Genomic DNA, 25,047 nt, shown 5'->3' with positions numbered 1-25,047 from the left:
ATCTCAGTAATCTAGTTCAAAAAGGGAGTCTTTCATGCAGCTCATTGGATAAGTGACATGCCTCAAGGACTAAATTGTGTTTAATTTGATAATTATGGTTCACAGCAAACAGAAAATGTTTCACAGAAAATGTTAATATTAAACAAGATTAATAGGGGTTTTTAGTTATAAAATGTTACGTTATGGCTTACACAATCATAGGGAAGACTGCTGGCCCTTAGACAATCAGCTGACATCTGGCTGTTCACTGAGAACTATATCCAGCCATACAACTGGAAAGTTAAGTGGAAGGAAAAAGTGTGTTTCCAAGAAACAACACTTTGTTATTTAAATACGTGTAACCAAAAGTAATTAATAAAAACAAAATAAATAGGTGAAATGTACCACTCTGTGTGTCTAAAAATCCATAAAATCCTTGGGTTTCACTCAGATTTTTCGCAATATACTAATTTATTTAGATGCACTTGGATGTATTTTCTTCGAATGAACAGGAAAGCCCAGAGTGGTAGAGAAATTCAGAAGAGAGGAAAGAACTAATGTGAACACAGGCTAATGAAGCAAGAGACAGACCAAGAGAGAAAAAAAGTAACTATGACAGAATTTGATGACAGAGACAGGAGACAACATCAGATACAACTGGCAACTCCACAGTGTGAAAGATACATTTCACAGTGTAACAGAAGCCTGAAATGAATTCCCAGGCTCCAACACACCTGTGCTCAGGTATGCAGATAAACACTGCACACCTGGGTGAAAGGTCATAAATCAATGTCTAGCAAATGTATAGAGACTAAAACCAAGCCCGTACAATAGCGTCGTTGGCTGCTCAGCCTTTACAGCCATATGGATTCTGAAAGGTGGACATTAGTTTCTATTTTAAGTACCACAATTAAATTGAAAATGTTCAAAAAACCCTACGTGTACAAAGAAAGACATATATGTCAGCGTCAGTCCTCTTTGGTCAGTCTGTTTGGATTTTCCAGAGCCATCTTATCCTTGTTAGCTCATACCATAGAAGAAGAAGGATGGTTTTTATCTGCTGAACTATTTTTATGATCATATGTTTTGGATCATTATTCTACAGAAATACCCAGTGATGGCAAATTTATGGCTGGTTGGCAGAGGTTCCAAGATTATTTTTTTTTAAAACTTGCCAATACTTCAAAGAGATCAAGATGCCATGCAGATGAGAAACAGGCTTACAGGATGATAGACCCTCCCCCATCCTTAACTCTTCCCCACATATTCATCCTTTATTTTAGTTCAGACCCACCTGAGGTGTTTGTTGCTCAAAAGCTGAATCTATTCTCATCTAAGCAAAGCAAACAGTTCCACTTAAAGTCCGGTAGAGTTTAGCAGATTCAATCCGTCTGCATTAATGATGGTGCAACATAAAGGCCTTATTTCTGTCATCTCTCCCAAATGAGTTGGCATGTAGCTACCATCTAATGGTTGTTAGACAGCTTGGTGAACAAAACAAACCACTCTTTGCTGCAGTTCTCAGCAGTCAGCTTTGGAGAATGCTTTTATCTCCTATAGAATCATAGCTAGTGGCTATAGGAAAAAGGCTTCTGTGTCGTTTTAGAATTGTACCTCCGGAAAACAGAAACTCAGGTAACTAATTATATGTTCTTAAAAAAAACGAACCTGCCTGACAACACAAAGTAGCACATCATGAAGCAACAAATAAGAAAAAAAGACGTGTAGGGTTATGGGAAATGCTGCAACATCCTTTTTTAAGCCTTTCTCAAACCAAAAGCGACAGACATTATTTAACTGTCTCTGCTAAGGACAGTGTTTGTGATTTGGTGATAACAGAGAAGGCATGCCCCAGAAGCATCAAAGTATGACTGATCTTTAACCTCAAAATTGGCATGTATTGGAGAGTACAAAGACAAAAACCACTGCAGACCAAACATATACTGATACCCAGTGCCCAAAGGTTTTTGAGAAAGCATTCTGTGGTCTGACCAGAATGTAGAAGATCCTTGAAGGTGTTCAAATATTTACATTTGAGGTAAAACTAATAGGCCGTTTTAGAGGAGGAAAATTCTTACCATCAGTCAAACGTTGTGGTGGAAGTGTGATGGTCTGGGGCTGCTTTGCTGCCTGGATGGTATGTTGAAATTTCTGAAGCATAGCAGGAAATCTCCATTCATCAGTTTGTGAACTTAAGGTCAAGAGCACTTTATGCAGTGGAATGATGATGGCAAGCACAGCTACATGTTCAGCTCTGAATGGCTGATAAGCAAAATGGCAAAAAAAAAAAAAAAAGATCCGAAAGATTTAAATGTGACCAAAAAATCATTGTGAAGGGAAAATACTTTTTACAGTACTGTAAATTTGACCCAAACTGGATGTTCAACTGAACTTTAAAATATCAGCTGGAAAGTCTCTGCAAAAAAACAACAAAAAAAATCAAGGTACTTGTGTTCATACCGAACCTCACATAGCATAAACCTCAGCAGAAGGCCTTAACTTGTAGGATGAGCTGAAACTATCATTGCAAGGAGGATCTCTGACATCTTCGCATTCACAGAAATGTTTAAGCTTATTTTTTTCAGTGGAGAGCTCAAGCTGAGATATGTGGGTTTTCGGACCGTACATCCAGGAATCTCAGAGAAGCTGCTCTGTTGGCCGAGTTCTTAAAAGATTTGGCCACTTTCTGACACTTGCTTGGCATTTCTTTGAAGGCTTGCCATCCCTCCCATGGACATCCAGATAGATAGTGGAAGAGATAAAGAAATGATGAAGTACAAGGTTGAAAAAACACACAGAATTCCTTCCACCACATTCTGCTACAGTGTCCAGCATCTCCACAGCCGTTCTGTCACACTGCGGTGTCTGGCTGTCTCTCTCTCTGTCAATCCTTTGTTCCGTGTTGAAGAAGGCGTGCGCCCGGAGCATCAAAGTATGACTGACCTTTAAGCTTCCGAGCGTGCACACACTAAAGAAATAATACAGGCTTTGCACATAAACACGTGCACATATCGCACACGGTGCAATTGAGACGGTTCGGCTGGCTGAGCAGACAGCATCTGTTCGGCACCCCATCATCCTCCCTTTGTACCCCACCCTGTGTGACAGGTGGAGGGGATTCTGACTCAAGAAGCTAGGCAGCCACACACCGAAGTCACTAACACACACACATGCACTCGCGCAAATACACCTGCTGGGGGGCCGTGCAACAGCGCCCTGTGGTGCCAGGCAGGCTGAGCGGCACGCTGCGTGTTTACACCACCTGCTCTCAGGCCCAACAGGATGAGGAATTAGAGTTGACAGCACATAGATGAACAGCGACACACATGTAGAAGACAGATGTACACAACAGCCTCCGACTGTCAAGCCTTTCTTCCACGCACAAAATGAAACGCCATCCATCTATCAGCTGCTCTTAAACGCGGCAGCGGGGCAGGGTGTGCGCGACCCTGACTTCTGCCCAGGCGGGGGTCGGTTACCGGTCTCGAGGTATAGAGAGAGTTTTCAAAGGTGCCGTAGTTTTTCTGCCAACCCTATCCCTGCAATTTAAAGTTCTTGACTGAGTGCTGGACTGACAGGGTTTTTCGTTCAGCTGTATGGAGCACAGAGAAACCTCACACTGGATCCCAGTGAGCTCAGAACCTGGTGTCTCTCCGTTTCGCCTCCGAACCCTGGGACCTCGATTTCCATATGAAATCAAGAATTGATTTTTATCTGAAAAGATTACTTTGGGCCACCAGTCTTTTCCCAATTTAGCCGAGGTAAGACCATTCTGTTGTCTCTGGCTCAGGAGTGGCTTAACACAAGGAATGCTACAGCTGTAGCAACAGTTGTTGGTCCTGGACGAGCCTGGGTGTGGTGATTCTTGAGGCATAACCTCTAGCCACAGTCCACACTATGAGAATCTCCCCCAAACTCTTGAGTGGGCTTTACTTTATATTTATCTCAGGGCCGTAGTTGCCCCTATTGCTTGTGTATTCTTTGCCACTCATTTTCCTTCCACCGAACTTTCCAACTGTTTGGATGCAGTGCTCTGTTAATTAGCCTTCTCCATGATGTTCAAGTCACAACATGGCACTAACTTGGGTATTTTATAAATTGTTTTATATGGATTAAAGTAATATAAAATTCTGATGAAAGGAAACATGGGTGTTTGTTCGCTTTTAGCCATAGTCATCAAGTGTGTTATCACTCAACAAACTTGTTTCTATTGTTTTTCAAATTGATTGGCAGCAATAACATTTTTAATGATACTCTGAGATGAATCTGTTTTTCCACATCATTCGAAAACTCAAGATCAAAACAAACGTATAACATTAACTGTAGTGATGTTAAATCACTGGCAACAGTAAGGATAATTGCAATGCTTTTAAATCAGAATCAACTTTATTCACCAAGTTTGTGGGTATAAACAAGGAATTTGACTAGACACAGCCTAGAGATTGTAACTGGCTCTGTGTCGGCTCATTTTAGCCATCAGCTCTCTGTAGCGACGACCTGAGGTTAACAGTCTGATTAATCTGTGACCAAGATGGGTTGGGTCGGGTCTACAGCTGTCCTTTTACTGGCACTGGACCTACACAGGTCATGAATGGACGGTAGGTCAGTCCTGATGATTTTCTCTACCTATCTAATTGTTCGTTGCAGTGTGGACCTGTCAAGTTTTGTGGATGAACTGAACCACAAAGAGATGGATGAGCACAGTGTAGAAGATGATCAGTAGCGCCTGTGGAAGGTTCTACTTTTAAGCTTCCTTTTCACAGTTAAATAATTCAGTTGTGATTTAAAGTGGAACAGCAATGCTTTGGCCTGAACTCCTGGTTACTGTTGCCCCACAGCTCCACTTTTGCCTCTGTTCTGAGGTACATCTGAGAGCAACTAGTTATGGTGCTGTCTCTTTAAATGCAAATTAGGCACTTCACACCACGCCCTCCCTCCAGGTCACACAGCGCTCCACTCCAACCCCATTCAGCCAGATATATACGATTATCTAGCAGTGCAGAAACTTCTTTTCCGGAAATTGAGGTTAAGAGGTTCTGATGCTGGGGGATGGTATAATGAATTGTGTGGATTAATACACCCAACAACCGAACATTTTCACCTATCCTCTTGGCACCCCTGGACTACAAAATCGTGACGAAAAAATTAAAAGGGCAGATTTTCTAAATTGGTTAGCCGGAAGGCCAACACCTTGGGTCCATCCGAATACCCTTATCGAGTAAGGAGTCTTTAGCTAAAATACGTTAGACATTGCCATGACAAGCAGCCAGTAAGCATGGAGGTAGGAAAAGGAGTCTGTATGCTTCCTGTCGTGGCTAGTTTTGCCTAGGAATCTCACAACGTCCCTTTTTTCGGCCCTAAGGAACCTTAAAAGGTATATAGCCACATAACATGCTTATAAAAAAGACAAAAAAAAAACGATTGATCATGATGAAATAAGGTTATATACACCAAGCCTCCACCTTGATAACGTTTTGATTGTAATTTTTGAGAATAAATATAGCCCCAGCACCAGGCGTGATTAACAAATATAAACAAACATGGTGACAACTAGCGGCAGTATCGCAAGAACCATCACAATGGACCAAGCCTGGCCCTCTGCAATGCTTGTGTCCTGGAGGTTCTGGGTTCAACTCCCACTGACGCTACTCTAGATTCCTGAGCAAGACCCTTAACTCCAGATTGCTCCCTGGGTGCTGCACAGTGGCAGACCACTGCTCCCCAAGGGGTTGGGTTAAATGCAGAGATCAATAAACATGATTATTATAAAGCAGCAGCTCGGCGCGAAGACCAACCGTTAAATTAATTAAACTGATCTACAGCAACTTTAAAGGCCTGCATAAATAAATAAAAAATGCACTTTTAGGGCTATCCCACAATCCTTTGTGTGACATGATGTGACCGGCAGACTTCAGACCAGTCTCCCTGACCTCCCACCTGATGAAGACCATGGAGCGCCTCATCCTAGCTCACCTGCGCACTGTGGTGAGCCCCACCCTGGACCCGCTGCAGTTCGCCTACCAGCCCAACATCGGAGTAGAGGATGCCATCATCTACCTGCTGCAGCGGGCGCTCACCCACCTGGAGACCACCGGGAGCGCTGTGAGAGTCATGTTCTTTGACTTCTCCAGCGCTTTCAATACCATCAGACCGGTGCTACTGAGGGGGAAGCTGGAGGACGCTGGGGTGGACAAACACCTAGCTGACTGGACCATGGACTACCTCACTAACCGCCCTCAGTATGTGCGGCTGAACGGCTGTCAGTCAGAGGTGGCACTCTGCAGCACCGGGGCCCCCCAGGGCACCAGTCTGTCTCCGTTTCTCTTCACCCTCTACACCTCGGACTTCACCTACAACACGGACAGCTGCCACCTTCAGAAGTTCTCTGACGACTCGGCCATCGTGGGCTGTGTGTCTGAGGGGAACGAGGTGGAGTACCGGTCGGTCATCATGGACTTTGTGGACTGGTGTGAGAAGAACTATCTGTGCTTAAACACCAGTAAGACCAAGGAGATGGTGATCGACTTCAGGAGAAGACCCCCACCCCACTCACCTGTGAACATCCAGGGGCAGGACATAGAAACTGTGGAGAGTTTCAAATACCTGGGTGTTCACGTCAACAATAAGCTGGACTGGACACATAACACCGACACCCTGTATAAGAAGGGCCAGAGCCGGCTCCACCTTCTGAGGAGGCTGAGGTCCTTTGGAGTGAGCCGGCCTCTGCTAAAAACTTTTTATGACTCTGTGGTGGCCTCAGCCCTCCTCTACGCTGTCGTCTGCTGGGCTCCAGGCAGCACAGAGCGGGACAGAAAGAGACTGAACAAGCTGGTGAGGAAGGCCACTTCTGTCCTGGGCTGCTCTCTGGACTCTGTGGAGGAAGTGGCTGAGAGGAGGGTGTTGTCCAAGTTCACATCCATCATGGACAACACCTTCCACCCCCAGCACCAGACTGTAGAGGAGCTGAGCAGCTCCTTCAGTGCAAGACTTAGACATCCTGTCTGTAAAAAGGAGCGCTACCGCAGGTCATTTATTCCTGCTGCTATTAGATTTTACAATGCTGCACTGTAACTGCAACTGTGACCATAACTGTAATAATTAATGTGCAATAACCAAGGTGCAATAATCTATTTAATACACTGTCCTACAACCCGTGCAATAATCCTGATGTAGTGACTTCTGCTGCTATCACCACCTGAACATAAGTCAGCCCACATGTATGTATGTATGTATGTATGTACAAATGTATACAATGTATATGCACATACATACGCGTAGGTGCGTATGTAAGTAGGCGCATAGATACATGTATATATTTAAGTATATAGATATGTGTATATTATATATATATATATATATATATATATATATATATATATATATATATATATATATATATATATATATATAAATATAGACCACTAAGAATGTAAATGAGACATCATATGCCCATTCCTATTTCCTTTTTTGTATTTTTTTGGTATTCTTTCTGATCCATTGTATATATGAAGATTCACTGTATATAACTGAATGCACCTTCCCTACTCTGCACCTTCTTGTATGAGCCGATGTGACGAGTGAATTTCTCCATTGTGAGATCAATAAAGACTATCTTATCTTATCTTATCTTATCTTATGTATAAGCAAAGCCCACCTCATGGAAATCAATGAAAATGTCCGGAGAAAATGGTAAATGGACTGAAGCTTTTCCAGTCATACTGATCACTCAAAGCGCTGTACACTAGAGCCACATTCACCCAATCGCACACACCAACGCATTCATATGCCAATACGCAGCTCGGTAGGCAACTTGGGGTTAAGTGCCTTGCCCAGGGGCACATTGGCGAGGGGAAGCTGGAATCGAACCCACAACCTTCCGATTGCAAGACGACTACTCAACCATGTACTTTGCAGTTCATTTTGAGAAGGCTCTAGGCCTCGACTCGAGTCATTCAGGTACGTTTCTGTCACATAATGATGTCTAAAATCGCCACAGTGGTCCGAAGCTCCTTTCCTTCCCACGATAGTGTTCTTACTGTTGACCACGTGAAAGTTTACGAAGCAGTTTAGCAGCCAATACTGTAACGTTATTGCTAAAAAAAAAAAAAAAACACAAAATGGAAAAAACTGTACTATGATCAAAACAGAATATATCTATGCTGCATCCAGAGAGACTAAATTAAACCTTTTCGCATTCCTAGAGACTTCAAGTCCCTACACAACATATATTTAAGAGCTAAAAATGTGGATTTTGCATGTCCCCTTTAAATAACCTTGACTAAAAGCAATTAAATCATGTTACATGTTTTTATTTTCAATCTTTGGGAACACAGTGGTACTTTTACTCTCAAGGTAGTCTGTGAGAATCTCATACCAGACCATACAGTGCCTACGTCTGTCACGGGCAAAGTTTGGTTAAAGGAGCTAAACTATTCACTGAAACGCCCTTTACCTTTTAGCCTCCAATTTCTGTAAACACTCCAGTGAACGAGGGCAAACCTACTGCCGACTGTGTGAAAAACACAGCATGTGGCCTCGAGATTTTAAAATGGCATCAAAACCAGTGGCTCGAGATGCAAGTTTGAGCTTTCTGTTTGAACCAGATTTGATATGAAAATTACAAACAGTAAATTGACACCAGAGATTATTTTTGTGATAGAAAAAGAAAAAAATGATTGAAGGTTATGGGAAAATAATGCATCCCCAAACAGGAAGCACGGTTGTTATCTCTACTGGGCAGCCAGCATCTGCATCCCCCCGCTGCTCCGTTGACTCGGTGTGACAGGGCTCCGGGAATGCTGGGAAAACTTTCTGGGGAATGTCATGTCTTCTGAGAAAACATGCCACAGGCCATGAAGCTGAGGGCTGACAATGTGTGTAGGCTGTCCTGATAGCGGTTCTATTTAGAGAGAGGCTTGTGCTACAGCGAGGCATTTCTTAGTTATCTACTGCTTCCAGCCCCGAGGAGGTGAGAGGCAGGTCTGCATCCATTCCCGGCGTGATCAGGCGGCGAGCTGCTAAAGACCTGGCTGTGAGGGAGGGAGAGAGAGAAGGTGCAGCAACCCCCACACCAGCACAGGGCCCCCGACAAACCACTTGAGTGTGCATTGGTTAAATGTGGTAATTGCTGAGCAGCAGTGAAGCCTGCTGATAATGACAAATGGTGCACAAACAAGTTGACCGACTGCAGAGGAAATTGCCTAGAAAGATGGCATATACTCTCCCTATTTATAGATAAAATCTACAGCCACGTACATGTAGAGAGAGGAATCAATGTGTTGAAATTCCACACATTTCTATCTTCCACTCATGGACATGTTGCTTCTTCTCTCTCCTCTAAATTACAGGGTTGAAGGAAAAAGCACAATCATAAGAGGGGATGGGGGGGGGGGGGGGGGGGGACTGGACAGGGTAGGAAGCAATGATGGGTTCAGGTGTTTAGAAACAGCTGTTCTCCAAATAAAAACAGCAGGGAGTGGGTGGATGGAGGACTGAGACATGGAAGATTGAAGGATGAGGGAGCTGGGATAGCAGCATGAAAAGACTACAGTGTATTCTCAGAGAGAAGTGCAGAATAATTGGACACTGTTATGACTGATATGGAAAAAAAAAAACAGAGAGACAGCTGTACACTCAGTCCAGCGGGACGGCACACGATGCACCGTGTACTGTACACACATTGATAGAGAAGTTGACAGACTGGGAAACAGTGAGGCTTACTGTCAACAAATAAAACCTCTATCCAACACAGGAGTCCGACTCCGCTCGCTCGCAGAAAGGGTGAATAGAGAGGTTGAGCTGTTCGCAGCGCTGAGCTGTGCTCCTCCAACGCTCGCTGAAATTAAAACAAGCCATTTTGTATCATCTCCAGACATTTTTATGTCCTAGACCTAGTTCAAGAATTAAGAATTATTTATTAAGAATTGTGTAAACGTTTTTAACCAACTTTGCCTTGGTGATTCTACACCTCATTAAATTAAATCATAACAGGGAAAGGAGCGACATTCAGCAAAATTCTCCGAGCTGATTGGGCGAAGCGACACCTAGTGCCCACCTATCAAAGGTTGGTTTTAGCCAATCACGGTATCAAATGAAAATGTTAGCACCAAGTGTCATGGAAAAAAAAAATATCCCACAAACTTTATGCTGGTCAAGGCACTTCTTGTTCTTCTTCTTTCAGACAAGAAATCGTGGATTCCGACAAAACAGATGTGATAGCAGCAGCTATGCGTGCGTCCTCTTGTGCCAACATGTTTATTTTGGTTCAGCTGTGGGCTCGGGCATCTTGATTTCGTCACAGCTTTATGTCCCGCCTTAAACCATAATACTGCAACATGATTGGCCCGAACCGAATTTGATTCGGTTTAAATCAGAGAGGGGGGGGAATATATTTGTACCCATGCATAGAGATGTTTGTGGCATGCACTCACTTAACATAGGCCTACGTAATCCTACAATAACATGATATATTAAAAATGCTTTTCAGTAAAAGTCAACAGCAATAACTCCAATAACAAATGATAATTTTATTCAAAATGTATTTATTAAAAAATGCTTAACATTTCCTGTAATGAATGAATAGCACAATAAAGGCCTCCCATTTGTCTCGACCCGGTCTGAAAGCGGGGAAACTCTTTTGTAAATCGTCGGTAAACATACATTTGCGCTTCGGCATGTTGTTGGCGTACTGACAGCCACGCTATCTATCTTCTGATTAAGAACAGGGCTGCCCGCACTGACACGGCTCAGGGATTACGTCACACGCAGCGCCGTGCGCAGTGCCCTAGTGCCTGTCAATTTAATGGTCCAATGAAGGTAATTTAAAAAGCAGGACATTTCCTCACTTTCTAAAAAAAACCCGGGACGCCCGGGACAGGACGTGAAATACGGACATGTCCCGGGAAATACGGACGTTTGGTCATCCTAACTAGATGGATTGTTGTGTTTGTGAACACACAAATACCACGAGAATTCATCTTGCAGGCAAGGTTACATTTTACCTATTATTTATTTATCCTCAATAAAACGTTAGTGCAGCCTTTAACCCACCGGGACACTGAAACTAATTAAATTCCCTCTATGGGGATGGTAAAGTCTTAAAAATGGATTCTCATGTTTGTGAATGCACATATCTTGAGAATTTGACTTGAAGGCAGGGCTACAGTCATTAGTCACTAATACATTTCAGCTGTTAGTTTCTGTAATTTTTTGGCAATCGCTTAAAGTTATATTCAAAACCCAAGATTGCATTTCCCAGGTATTCCAGAAATTACTTAATTATGGTTAAACTCTCTGACTTGACATTTATCCAGCGGTCACTGAAACACTTCACAAAGACGGTAATCCACAAAAAGTGCATCATCTGTTCATAGTGCTTTATTCACTCATTAACTGAAAGTTGAGTGGAAGGAAAACATTTGTGTGGTGCTTTGAGTGTCCTGTATCCAGGGTAGAGCCTCCAACTGTTAATTCTTTGAATGGACACTCGTAAACTGGAGTAATCAAAAGCATCTTACCCATTTTAAGGCAAAAAAAAAAAGTGTTTGAGGAAATTCGGTTATTCAGGTCATCACAACAACAAATAGGCTTAAGTCAGAGGCTACCTGACTTTCGCTCAGTTTTTTCTGAAAATGTTTCAACGCCTATTCAGGAATCTTTGTCAATTGTGGTGGCTTGCACTTGCCTCCGATTTAAGCTTGTTTGCTGTTACTGAGGTGTTTTAGTAACAAGGTCCCTGCATCTCAAAAAGTGGAGCGGAACCGTTGGGAAGCCACTTCATCTGCTGGTGTCGTTCACCAGTTTTCTGATGCTTAACTCAATGCACCAGTACAACAGGAAATGTCCACGCTTTCCGATGCTGACCTGTTTGGAGATGATTTTTGTTCCCACCCCAGCCCACACTGCCTAAAGTACCAATATGTGTCATTACTGACCAAAGCATCTATGGAGGATTGTCAGGAGGAAGCAGAAACACGTAGACGGGTCAAAAGATGCTTTTTACTCCGTATCATTCCGCATCCAAGTAATTCACCAACAAGGGGTCTAAACCAAGGGAATATTCAGTTAACGGGACACTTCAGTAAAGTAAAACCTTCCTCATTCAAATTTGGCTGTTTTAGGTTCAAATGTGCTGAAAGCCACAGTCACCAAAATGAAGAGAAGTACTTTAAGTATAAAAATGTATGTTTTTATTATTTGCTGAGATTCTGCAGGTGAGAAACAGAATACTCTACCAACCCACGTGGCTGTTGCAGTGGTTTTACATTATCCTTGAAATCTTTCACTTCATCAAATTTTGATTTCCACATTTTAAAATATGCATTATAAATAACCCCTGCAATAAACCCGTGGTTCCAGAGGAACAGCTCATACATTTAAAAAGGAAAATGGAGGCATCTCAGGCCAAGATGATTCATATTCTGCAGGCTTTGGCACCCTCTACAGGATTTTAGACACTCAGCTAAATTAAGCAGCTAGCTCTCCGTCTCAATAAGCTTTAAGTAGCAGTTCAGACAGCCTTTAGAAATAAACCCAGTGCCAATGGCTCAACCAAAGAAAAACAATATCATTAAAATCTCCTTTTCCCCAACTGGAATATTTATTTCATCTATATGTACATATTAAATAAAAGATTTAGAAAAAAAAAGGTTGACTATAAATAACGTCACATTTACTGGTAAATTTTCTAAATGTTAAGTCCAATCCTGCAGGTAGGTTTTTTTCCCCCCTCCATTAAAAGTCTAGTTCTAGCCTCTAGGTGGCACTGTGGTCCCCTGTATAGCTGCCTTTGGAGATCTGCAGTGTTGCTCCTGAAAAATCTAATCATCTGCCATTTTTTTTTTTAAAAAGCATTTGTCCATCACGGGATGACAACCAAATCTTTATAAAAGCTGAAAGAAGCAACACATGAACACGGTGGTAACAATAGAGCGCCAGAGAGAGAAAGGGTGCTTTGACAATCACGTCTGGCCATTTTCCTGAGCCATTTCCCATCACCGGCTCAGCGGTGTCTTAAATATTTAATGAAATCAGCACCCACGATTAGGTTTTATCATGGAGGTTCATTTCTGATCAAGGAAGCTGCTCACCATGCCACTCAGATTACTCCCTAAAAATTCACGTTACCTAAAAATAAGCAGTCATAAAAACAAAAAAAAGCTCATCTCATTTATTCTAAAAGAAAGAAAAACAAATAGCACACCAATTTAGACTTTTCCAAAAAAACGTTTATTAAACAGACTTCTTGTTTGCAGCGGCAACCTGTGAAGAAAACAAAAACAGTATATTACACATAAGTCAGGCTCCCAGATAAACAAAGTTGCGTGCTTTCACACATTTCTGGTAGGATTTCGGAGTTTGGGGACGAGGGCCATATGGTCGGTACAAACGGCTAACTATTTAATCTCCAACTACAATCTAATCAAACTTCCCATCTGCTTAATCTCCCATTTGTTCATCTTTTACTTCCCGGTTTTCCCCCATTGCAGCTTCTGCAATAGTGTGTCAAACAGCGCCTGCAACACATGGGAGCGACTTACTATCTGAGGAGCGGAGCTTGGAAACGACGCTTCGGTAACAGTTGTGGCCAAAATAACCATTAATACTATAATTCACAGCAGAAGAGGCGCTCCGGAGGAAGGAGCCAATGGAAACGAGGCAACGGGAGTCATTCAAGTTTAGTCGCACCAACATCTTGGCAAGTTTAGTGCAGCGAGGAGGAAGGCGGGCCCGGTCTGCTCATTAGTATGGGTAAACGAGGAGAAAACTGGTGCCATACGGAAAACTCGCCATGCATGAAATTCCCTCCTCATGTTTACCCCTTTTTACCCTCGGCTCGTCACAACATCGCTGCCTCTGTTGATTTTTGACAAGGCCCAACTGTGAGGGTTTTTTTTTTTGTCTTTAAACGAAGGGCAACGATTTTAATTTCGCGCTGCGGAGGATTTCTAGCCAGGAGAAGAAAATCTGCTCCAGGACAAGCGCCTCCGGAGAAGCTTTGCATGTCAAAGCGACACGGGGGGGTTGGCGTCTGACGAGGCGCCGCATCAAAGCAAGAACAACAACCCTATGATGATGTCGGAAGCTTAACGCATCACTCTCAGATTGTCACAAAACTCAAGCCACTGGAAATAAAATAAAGTCGGGTTGGAAAAAACGTTAAAGAGCTCAGAAGTTTTTCATAGTGAAGTTTTAGATTTCAGCAGCGAGTTAGGAAACAGCACTGCTGGTCGTTCTTTAATACGCTCCGTCTCATTCACAGAGAAATTATGAGCAAAACAAATTCTAATCAGAACCAAGAATTGCTAATGGAGCCGTCTTTGCTTTGCACCATTTTATTAGTCCTCATTTTTATTATTAGACGCGAGAAAGTCCAGTTAATCAAGGACCTGGGAACAGATTTTCCAAGTGCAGAAACAGAAGTAGATTAAAATTACAGCTAATTGGGTAAAATACTGATTAGATTTCTAAACAGTTGAGACGATTATTAGTTGCAACTGTAGTGTGAATGTTATACTTTAGAGACCCTATTATTAGCGGAAACACTTCCTGCTGTCCGTGTTTTCTGTACGAAACCTCCTTTTTCTAATTCTACTCAAAAAAAATAACAATTTTCTGTAATAAGAGGCTAAATTAGCCATCTAATGACTACATTCATAGCATCCAAGAAGAAACATTTTCCTTGGTTTTGTATGAATGAGATTAGCAGGAAAACGTCGTCTCACCTGGCCAGCAATCCTGTCCAGGTCTCTTGTTCCCTGGGGGGTCAGCTTTCTGCCGCTGAAAAGAAGGAAGCAACGATGAGGGTCGACACTTCTTTATGCGCTACAGACCCAGCGGCAAGTGCAAAACCGCTGATCAATTCTCCATCAATACTAGATGCAAAACCGCGAAGAAAAAAAAAACAGACTCTTGACTAAAAGACACGTTCAACTATGCTTCAGGAGCAGTTTAAAACAAACGTAAATCTTTTTACAGAATAATTACACCACAACAGCTGGCCTGCAGCTCACAAAAACCCCAGCATTGAATGAAAAGAAGAAAAACCAGTGTCTTTTAAAGATAAAATATAAATATTTGCCACTGGAATTGTACATTCCAACCTGGGCCTAAGGGTCTTGCTCAGGGACCCACAGTGGCAGTGTGAGGGCGTGGAACCGGGAACCTGCAGCCTCCACAGAATGCAAAGCGCTGCTCTCTAACCACTAGCCCCCCCCCCCCCCGCTCCTTAACATTTGCTTGGTGTTTGTGTCTTAAAGTGGCCACACGGTGCTTCCAGAGGGTTGCATTAGCTTAAAGCCTTCAGCGCTACACAGTAATGGAAGAAGTTGTTAGGACAGCGATGTTTGCAGACACTCGCTGGGTTTTCCCCAAGACGTCTAATCTAGACTTTGTTTCCAGACGCCTCGAGAGTCATTAATAAAACGTGGGTTTTTACTGTTTCGTTTCAAGCCGTTTTGCTTTCATTAGAAAACATCAAGGGCCAGACAGTGATTAAGCAAAGGCTGCTGTGTTAACAGGCTGCTTTTTCCTCATTTTGCTGCTTCTAAACGCATCCCGCTTCCAAGCTAAAATCATTTTCCGAATAATATGGCACGAGTTAGAAATGGAAGCTAAAAAGAGCATTCTTTATGAATCCTTGTAAAAACAAGTTACCTATTCCTCCCCCTGACAGCTGTAAATGTGACAGAATGTTAGTTCATATATGCCGCTTACAGCCAGACGGTTCATCTGCGGGAAGACGGGGCTGAAAAACCCCAAGTGCTTATCCTCAAGGACTGTTAAAGATACAAACATTTAATCATACACCGCCTGTCCAAAAGCATTAACTCATCTGCCATCACCTGAGCGCCATCCCTTCCTAGTCGATGGACGTTAATATCATCCCCACATTAAAACTAAGACAGCATCAACCTCTCTGTGAACGCTCTCTACAAGATTTAGATTCAGCGTTTGTAGACGGAACCGTTCCCACAAAGATGTCCAAAATCTTTCTGTGTGCTGAAGCTTTGAGCGACGGCCACTGGAACCAAAAGGCTGAGCCTGACTAGTGAAGATATTTGCAATGATCCAGCCAATGGGAAAATAAGCTTTTATTTTTAAAAAGTATGAAACGACTCCATTTAAAAATCACTGGCTTAGTTAATTTTATTGAATCAAAACAAATATTTGTTAGAAACTATGAAAAAGAGATATTCAGTAAATCTAAGTCATCTTCAAAGAAAAATAATCCCTTTCATCATTTGTTTCATTCCATTTTATTGTGGAACCAAGTTTTCAACTATCTGGTCAAAATACAGAAGCTTTTTAAAAACCCAGTTTCATAGAACATCTTTAAGTCAAAAGGTCAAAATAATCCTGTTTTTGGGACTAGTGTAGTTCTCAAAATAAACTGAACTGCTTTAAAAACAATCAATGGACTGTATAACAATGGAGGCAGATAGAGAAGCCCACTGAGCCATGTTTAGAGGAAAAGGGATCAACATCTTTCTTTACAGGTATTTTAAAAAGCAGAGATAAATCAGGAAACATTTAATCCCAACGATATACATTTGATTCAGGTTTCTGGTCAATGAATTTGAAAAGATTCCAAAACATTGTAGAAGTAGAGAATCTTTAAGCCTGTTTCTAAATATCAAAATGTAAACCCTTAGCTTTACGTTTAGTGTATAGCTACTGAACTGAAAATACCAAAAATGTACCTTTATTAAGGCATTAGGATTACCAAGCTAAATGCAGCAAGTCTTCAGTCACTGGTGTTTGTGGCACCATTCACACACATATACTAGTAAAGCTCATTTCACCTTCCAACTACATAAAATGTGACATTTAGGACCAACGACTATTCCTTCTGATGAGCAGAAATAACTTCTGATGAGCTGAGTACATAATTTCTTCAGTACTCTGACATTTAGACAAACAGGAGGCCGCCATTAAAGGGTTAAGCTCATAAAGCCTGCAGTGTTGTTGCCTTGTAGCAAGAAGACCCTGGGACAGAAGCCAGCCCAGGGTCCTTCAGCATACCAGGGTTCTTGCCTGTTATTCTGACTTCCTACCAGTCCAAAAACTTAATTACGGTTATTTGGCTACTCTAAACTGCACTTTAGTATCAACGTGTCTGTATTGTCCTGCAAAGATTGCCTCTGGCTCAATGATTGCTGGAGATTGGCACAAGCCAACCAGTAAAAAAACACAGAAATCTGAGTCTTCATCAGTCAGACATGGAAACGTCTAAATCAGTATAGCTAACCAAGTTTTACCTAATTTATAGACCAACGGTGGTCAATGAAACCATTTTCCTCAACCACTGTTTATCATTGATGAAGTATAACCCTTTCAGCCGTTGAAATTCACATGGTAGTTTTTGCAAAGCCAGCTGATGTAACAGCTCAGGAGTGTAAGATCCCTCTTGGTATTTTAGCACTGCTTTTTTCATAAGCTTTTCCATGACACTGCTGTTTTTTTACTCCAGCTGAAGTTCCAAAACAACTAATTTTCTGATGTGAAGATAATGCAAACAACTTGTTGCTCAGGGGCAATTATCACAAGTACATGTGATCAACATTTTATAACAGAGTTTTAATTTATCTTTAGGGTGCAACAAACCAATAAAGTTGCTTTCCAAGTGTTGACCAAAATTCATTTAGGTCTGAGAAATCTTAAAAAAAAAAAAAAAAAAAAAAATCCCCTGGAACTTTTAGACAACTTGCATGAATTAAAATATGCAGATTATAAACATGCATACGATGGGATGCTGTGTTATATCCCCAGAACCTCTATCAGGCTACTACAAAGCATTTCAGAAAATAAAAAATTAAATATTTTTTGCTGAGCCCAATTGTGTAATCAAAATATAAAAAAGGCAGACAAGTTCTGGCATCGGATCAACCAATCAGAACTTCTTTGTGCCGTGATGATAGTAAACTGTTACTTGAACGTGTTCACAGCAGATCCCTTCCTATTAAAGATAAGCCATACATCCTTACGCCACTCTCTCCAAAACGTCAAATAGAGGGAATTAAAATGAAAACAGATCTTCATATCTTTACTTTTTTTTTTCTGAAAAGAAACTGCTGTATAAAAACCACTTACCCTTCGGGATCCTTCTCAATCATCTTGAGAAGCTCAAGAGCCTGCAGCACCTTGCGAGCCACATTTTTTGATCCGACACTGTAATGGGCAGGGCACACACCATTCCTCTTGCGGCCACCATAGATCTTAGTCATGGAGCCGACACCAGCACCACCTCGAAGATACAGGTGGCGGACTGTAGATGCTGCAGAAAAAAATAAATAAATAATGCCGTTAGGTATGGTTAGGCCCTGCTGCAACAAGCTCCCCTTTCTTCCCCTGAATGTGTTCAATTTAATCTGTCAAGACTTTGCAAAAAAAAAAAAAAAATATATATATATATATTTTTTTTTTTTTCCGAAAGCTGAGAAAACAGTTTAGATAAAAGAATATTGAGGCTTACCAGCTCGGATGTAGAACCAGTTCTCATCACTGGGTGCAAGCTCCTTGTGCTTACCCAGCTTGACCAGATCCACCCAGTCAGGCACCTTCAGCTTTCCTGACCTGCAGAGGGGAGAGAATCATCAGCATTAAATCTAACAAATCTAATTTCTAATGTGGCAAAAGTCTAAGCAGCCTTTGTAAACAACCCAGGTAAAAAGCATGCATATGAATTACATTTTTTTTTATTCTAAATGAGGGTAGGGGTAAAGGACTAGAACATAGCAGGTTTTTTTACATTGCAATAATCACATGTTTAAACTAATGAAAACCAGACTCAACATGACTACCTGAAACAATCTATAAAAAAAAATAGATCAAAATAAAAAGGTAAACACTGACTTCTTCAGGAAGGCCGCAAGGGCACGGACGAACTCCTGCTGGTTGACGTCTTTCACTGTGACACCAGGCATCTACGAGAGTTGAAACAGACCATTTTTAAAACTACAATATTATACAAAACGGTAGAAAATACGCTTTAAGATCTGCACATTATGAAAAAAAAACCTTGTATCTTACAATTACACATCAAAGCAGTGATAGTTTGAGGTCTAATGTATGGTGTGAATGTTTAAAAAGAAAAAAAGGCAGAAAAATAAAATTTGCAGCTTACTAGTATTATCCCATTTAAAAGAACAAAAGAAGCTTTAAATACATTTTACATGTGTTTAACTGAAATATTACACGTCATGCACAGAAAAATGTGACCAAACACCACGCAGGACTTTCATTAGAAATGTTCTGCAGAGAACATATATGGTACGACCATTTAAAGACGGATTTGTGACAAACTGTATAGGGATACCACTGTACAAAATACCATAGTCAAAAAAGCAACACATTATAGCGTAATTGCAATTAAAATATTTCATTAATTTATATCTGATCAGCAGTGGACTGTGCTTTAGCTTTTTAGTCACCGGCTAATTTGTACAGCCCATCTCTGGGTTAGCTTAGCCACAACTAAATACAAACAAGGGCACCCATTTGAGAGACTACACTAAAATGTAAAGCCGAAACCAAAGTGCGCCATTCCTTATAAATATTAAAAAGTCAAAGACAATTAGATCTCCGTGCGCCTGAGGAGCTAACAGATGTAGCCGGCATGTTAGCTTGGATGTAGCACGTTGGCGTAACATTAACATCTCAAGCCATACGTTTAAATCATTTAAACGCAGTGCAGCAACAGCAGACAAGTTAATCTGTTTTTGTAAACGAGCTATGTCCTCTCACTACGTACGCCCGTTTTAAAATTGTCAAAAGGACACAACCAACCGCGCTAGCAGGCCAAAAGAGGCAGCATGGGAGCAGCCATTGCCATTACTGCCTGCTACTCTGAGCCAACACTGAAAATACTTTAAAAACTAAAAGCCGTATAAAAATATGTGTCACAGAGCTTAAACACTTCAATGCGCTAAAGGTCATGCTCTGGTAGAACGCGTCTGAAAAGCAAAAATAAGTTAATAAGCTATTTATTATCATAAATGTGACTAAGGGACAAATAGCGCTTTACCTCGCTTGTGGACAGCGGAGGGAAGAGGGAGGAACGGGGTTTCCAACCCGTGTTAAAACGGGCAAATCTTGTTTTTTCTCGCGAGACCTGGGGGCTTCCTGTTTTTTTTAAGAATATTTGCACATTATTCCGAGTGCCGCTCACTGAGTTTACTAAATACTACTACAGCTACAATACTGCTATTACCTCCATTAATAATAATAATACTAGTAATAATAATAATAATAATAATAATAATAATAATAATAATAATAATAATAATAATAATAATAATAATAATAATAATAACAATAATAATATTAATAATAATAATAATAATAATGAAATGTCACTTAAAATAAACTACAATCAATTCAATCATATAATAAACCACAGTAAAATAAAAACCAATGAAATTAAAACCACTGCATTTTTTAAGTAGTTGCTTATATATAAAAAGAAAATCATGATTAAAATACAATGTTAGATTCTTATTAAACTTTTTTTTAACTAGATAAAACATAAAATCCCAGTACAATACCTTGCTGTTTGTGGTTGTACTGCAACAAAATTCTAAAAAGCTTAGAGGATACAAATACTTTTGTAGAGCACTCTAAGTCCATCAGACACGTAAAATATATTGTAGAAATGCATACAAATTTACATTTTAAATATATTACGCTGCCAAGTATTTCATTTTAACAGTGTCTTGTTCGATTTTGGCCTTGTAGACATCAGCAAACAGACTGAAATCGGAGGCAACCAGACTTCTGATTCAAGACTGTTTGCTGTAGCAATGACCTGGATAACTGAGAATTTGCACAGGCACAATGTAGATATATTAATATATATTATATTATATTGAGCATATCCATTTGTTTCGCTCTTATCAGCGTTTATACCTAAAAAAAATATGTACATAATTATGGTGGATCAAGGTAGTGTAAATTGAACAGTTGACTTTTTTCCATTTCTGTTTATTTGCAGTTGTTGATTTTCTTGGATTTGACTTAACAAACTAAATTAGTTCAAATTTGTAAGCATTTGAAACTTATTCAAACAGCAAAAAATTTATGTTGTTAAACACAGAAATATTTGGTAAGCACATTTTCCAACATGTGTAGTAATAATGTTTTCTATTTCTGCCTATTGTCACATTGCACAAAAAGGAACATTATACAATAATGTTTTTCATGCATAGGTCAAATAGGAGGAAATGTTAAAACAAAGCAAAAATGAATTTGTCATAAACAAATAAAGTGAAGTAATATCTTTGTTTGACACTTTATTAAAGTGTTGCATAGAAGTCATCAAAATGTGTTTCATCTGCACATAACCTCTGATCCGACATTTCAGTTCAACATAATATGTTCCCAACCAAGCTTGGGGGCATTTACACAAATCAAAAAAATTGTCAAAGGGGTATTTTTTATTTATTTGTTATATATTTTGATGATAAAGGACTTTAAAATAAAAGCACAAAGGCAAATTTTATAGTTTACTGTTCATTAAAGATATAATGGAGGATCTTTTTCAGCTTCGAGTTCCAGGGGGATCACCTTATCTCTTGGTTGTTCCTCATGCCAATCATTGTGATGCGCTCATGTAACGACAATGTGCGCGCACGTTTCTTGTTAGTTTTCGTAAGCTGGCTGCGCACTTCTAGTGTTTACATATCCAGTTAGCTTTGGTGTTAGCTGTCAGCTATTGTAGCTCCACCACTCTCACTGTATAATATGAAAGTTTATCAAAAGAAGAGGAAGACCTCAGAAGAAAGAAATAAGACCAGAGCGTATTTGGGAGATTTTATTATGTGATGTGATGCCCCTGAGGAACGGAGGAGCAGGTAAGAGGACTTTGTACAGTTATATATAAAGGAACATGGGTGTTTCTTACCTCCATTTCCAGAAAAAATAGTCCACTCTACCTTTAAATGTTTTTTCCCCTTTTTCACAAGGCTCCTTTTAAAGAAGCAACAAGTAGTAATGAAATCGAGTGTATCAAATTGGAACTACACACCAAAGAGTATCTGCTATTGAATTCCATTCATTTTCTGCTCTGCTTCTCCCACTGGCCTCCGTGTTTGCAGACTGCTGCTCTTTTGCCAAGATAAAATACCAAATGCTGCACTCTGTTTTAGCAACTCTAGGAACCCTCATATGATTGGCTCAGGAACCAGGAAGTAAACACAGGCTACACACTGCACTGAAGTAGTTCTGCACTATACCTCTAATTTTGAAACTGGACAAAGACATTGTTGATGGAGAGGACAATTGTTTATAGGGAAATGTATTTCCATTCCAGTTGACAAATGAGAAACATTTTGATTTATTTTACAGTATTCTTTTTTTTTACTTGCTCCTTTAGGGCCTATTTTTTTGCAATTAAAATATGTACTACAGCAACATTTTATTTATTATTTCTGTGGCTCAATTCTATGATAGATATGTGTTTTTCTTAAAGGCAGTCTGTTGATTCAGGCCAGCGTGCCGCTGCCTGGAGCAAGGAGCCGTTAGCAAAATAATCTCTACATATATTTGGGCTTTGGGCATTAAAGGCTTAGCTCTGCAGCTCAAGGAAAGTCATTTCCATTAAATTAAAATGAAATATAAACATTCCTATGGTATAAATAAAGAATTGCAGTAGCTTCAGACATTATTTCTCAGTTGACCTTAGATATTTTTTTAATTATTTGTCTGAATAGTTCATAAACAGTGAATTATTGCTTGTCATAAGGCAGAGTATTTAGAGTTGTAGTGTATGTGAACACTACTGACTTGTCCTTTTGACCTACAAGAAATGCTCTTCTCCAGGTCCCTTCAAATTGTCCTCGATTTAGGTCTAATGAAAATATCAGGGACATATGACCCAGCTAAATAGTTGGTTTCAAAAAGCTTTGCCTGTATCTCTGTCAATTTAAGTCAAAGTACTTTTTGAGTAAGTTTACTGTATTTAGACAATTTAAAAATTCATCAACATTTAAATTAATCTCTAATTATTTGTAATTACTCATTGTAATAACTCATTGATTAATAACATCATAACACCTTGAGCCTTAGTCATGAGATTGTATTATGACCAACAGGGATAGTTTGCTTGACATTTAGTATGAACAAGATATCTTAGAAAAAAAACAATACAATCATTTTTTGCTGTCCAATGTGACATATTTCTTATATTACCCCAAGTCCACCTTTGATTGGTTGACCAATCTCTCAGGACGTCCCCTCCCCATGTGGTGCAAGCTGCTTTGAGAAGGTCAGCATTTGTCTGGAGTATAAACCTTAGAATCCATCAACAAGCCACCTGAAAGGGGACTGCTCACCCTTTAGAGACCAAGTTGCAACAGCTGTTTTTGTTTGCTTCTTGTGGAACATTACTTATGTCTATTGTTCTGTTAAGTTCCTCAAAGATTTTTTTTTTTATTTCACACATTGGACATATGTTTAGCAATAAGTTGCTTTAAGTAAAATAGCAATTAGGTTTAATTTGTTTTTCAAGCACTGAAAGCGCTCAGTCTGTCTTGGCAACCTTCAGGGTATTTTTTTTTAGCAGTTGAGATCCTGATCTTAGATAAAACACTGAGATTAGAGGTCCAGAATCACACATTTTAGGACATCCAGTGGGTTCTGTTAGAAGGGACTTTTAGACAACACAGAGCTATCAATTCCTCCTCTTTGGTGGTTCTGAACGTTTATGGGCCTTTTTTTTTTCCCTTTCTCAGATTGAAGTAGTTATTGGAACAAAGCCATGAAAACTCTTTCTTTAGGGTCCCAAAAGACTTAAAAACTATCTATGTGATAGACTTAAGCCCTCTGTGTTCTCATTATTGTTCCTAACATTTGTTTTGAGAAGGTTTTCCTGCAGGATGGTAATCAGTCACACTTATCTTCTGTTCTGTTACCCTTTTGCTCTCCATGCTCCCAGATTCGGCTGTTTCCCCGTCCTGGATCTCCTCAGCCAAGCTCCCTGTGACAACAATCTTGTAGAATCAAATTTTTCCACGGTAGTCCACTTCATCTCCTTTGGCTTTCTCTTTTGCCACCCTGCCCACACTCCAGCACCATGTTTTCCCACCTCCAAAGTTGCAGGTATTTCACCAGCTTTGTCCTCCATGGAAAACCCTTGAATCATTCCGTCTTCACTGTCTCCCAAACCCTCAGGACCACTTCTTCTTCCTTAGCGTTGGGGCTTCCAATTTAGAAACCATGAGCTTAAATCTCTCCCCTTGTCATCTTATTTTTTACCACTTTTGGAGTCTAACCTTCGCTAATTGTTCTTCTCTCTTTCAGACACAGCTGGACCTCTACCCTGAACCTTTTCCAGTCCTGCTTAAGCTCTTTATTTTTGTAATAACTCACTTTGTATTCATCATCTGTGTCTTTTTGATGAATCTGCATGTGGGTTCGGAAGTTACGTCAAACCGTGACAGAGATAAGGAGACGTAGAGTTGGTCTGAGGGTCCTCGTCTGACAGGTGTTCACTGGGTCTTTCGACAGTTCACAACATCTGTCTGGTAAAAAGACTTCCCTAAGAGAATAATGTTCCTTCTTTCGACCACCCTGCCTGTTCCCATAACCTAAATACCATTGGAAATGATTGGGGACAGATGACAGGGGAGATTTACGTCAAAATATGTCAAGTCGAGACCACTGATGCTGTTCTCCATATTCCTCACATGCAGTGGCGGTTCTAGACCAAATTTACCAGGGGGGCCAAGGTGGGGCCAGTGTTTTTTTCACAGGGGCACAGAACAAAAAAAATAAAAAAAACAATAAAATGGCAATATTTAAATGTGTAATAATATTAGGTAAACCACTGGTGGCTCTGGAACTGCAGGTTTCGGACCCCTGATCTAGCAGTTGACAACTTTGCCCCCAGCTCAATACGGCTAAAGCTAAACATGGAACATCTTAAGTTTTAAATTCTTTTTAGTGTAAAACTGCATAGGTAAAAAATAATATTGGTCAAAGGGACCAGTCAGTTATGGTTTCTTTACCATTGGAAATAATTATGAGAAGTGTATTTATTATCATCTCTTCAGTACAGGGGCCATAACAGGGGCC

The 25,047-nt window shown here is 40.4% G+C and overlaps 2 protein-coding genes across 3 annotated transcripts in view; one reads left to right on the top strand and one right to left on the bottom strand.

The window, feature by feature from the left end:
• LOC110366545 (adenosine receptor A1-like) overlaps positions 1-25,047 on the top strand; it is a 48,169-nt gene that overhangs the window by 14,835 nt on the left and 8,287 nt on the right. The window lies entirely within an intron of this gene.
• rps19 (ribosomal protein S19) lies at positions 13,184-20,072 on the bottom strand. The gene is made up of 6 exons (XM_036135288.1): positions 20,003-20,072; positions 18,832-18,902; positions 18,452-18,552; positions 18,070-18,253; positions 14,703-14,757; positions 13,184-13,239 (listed from the first exon to the last, which is right to left on the bottom strand). Exons 2-6 carry the CDS (start codon positions 18,900-18,902, stop codon positions 13,210-13,212), a joined length of 441 nt encoding a protein of 146 aa, XP_035991181.1. The 5' UTR covers positions 20,003-20,072; the 3' UTR covers positions 13,184-13,209.

Source organism: Fundulus heteroclitus, chromosome 3, assembly GCF_011125445.2.
Source record: "Fundulus heteroclitus isolate FHET01 chromosome 3, MU-UCD_Fhet_4.1, whole genome shotgun sequence".
Lineage (NCBI taxonomy): Eukaryota > Metazoa > Chordata > Actinopteri > Cyprinodontiformes > Fundulidae > Fundulus > Fundulus heteroclitus.
The sequence above is the reverse complement of the archived record's forward strand: the minus strand, read 5'-3'. Positions and strand labels throughout refer to the sequence as shown.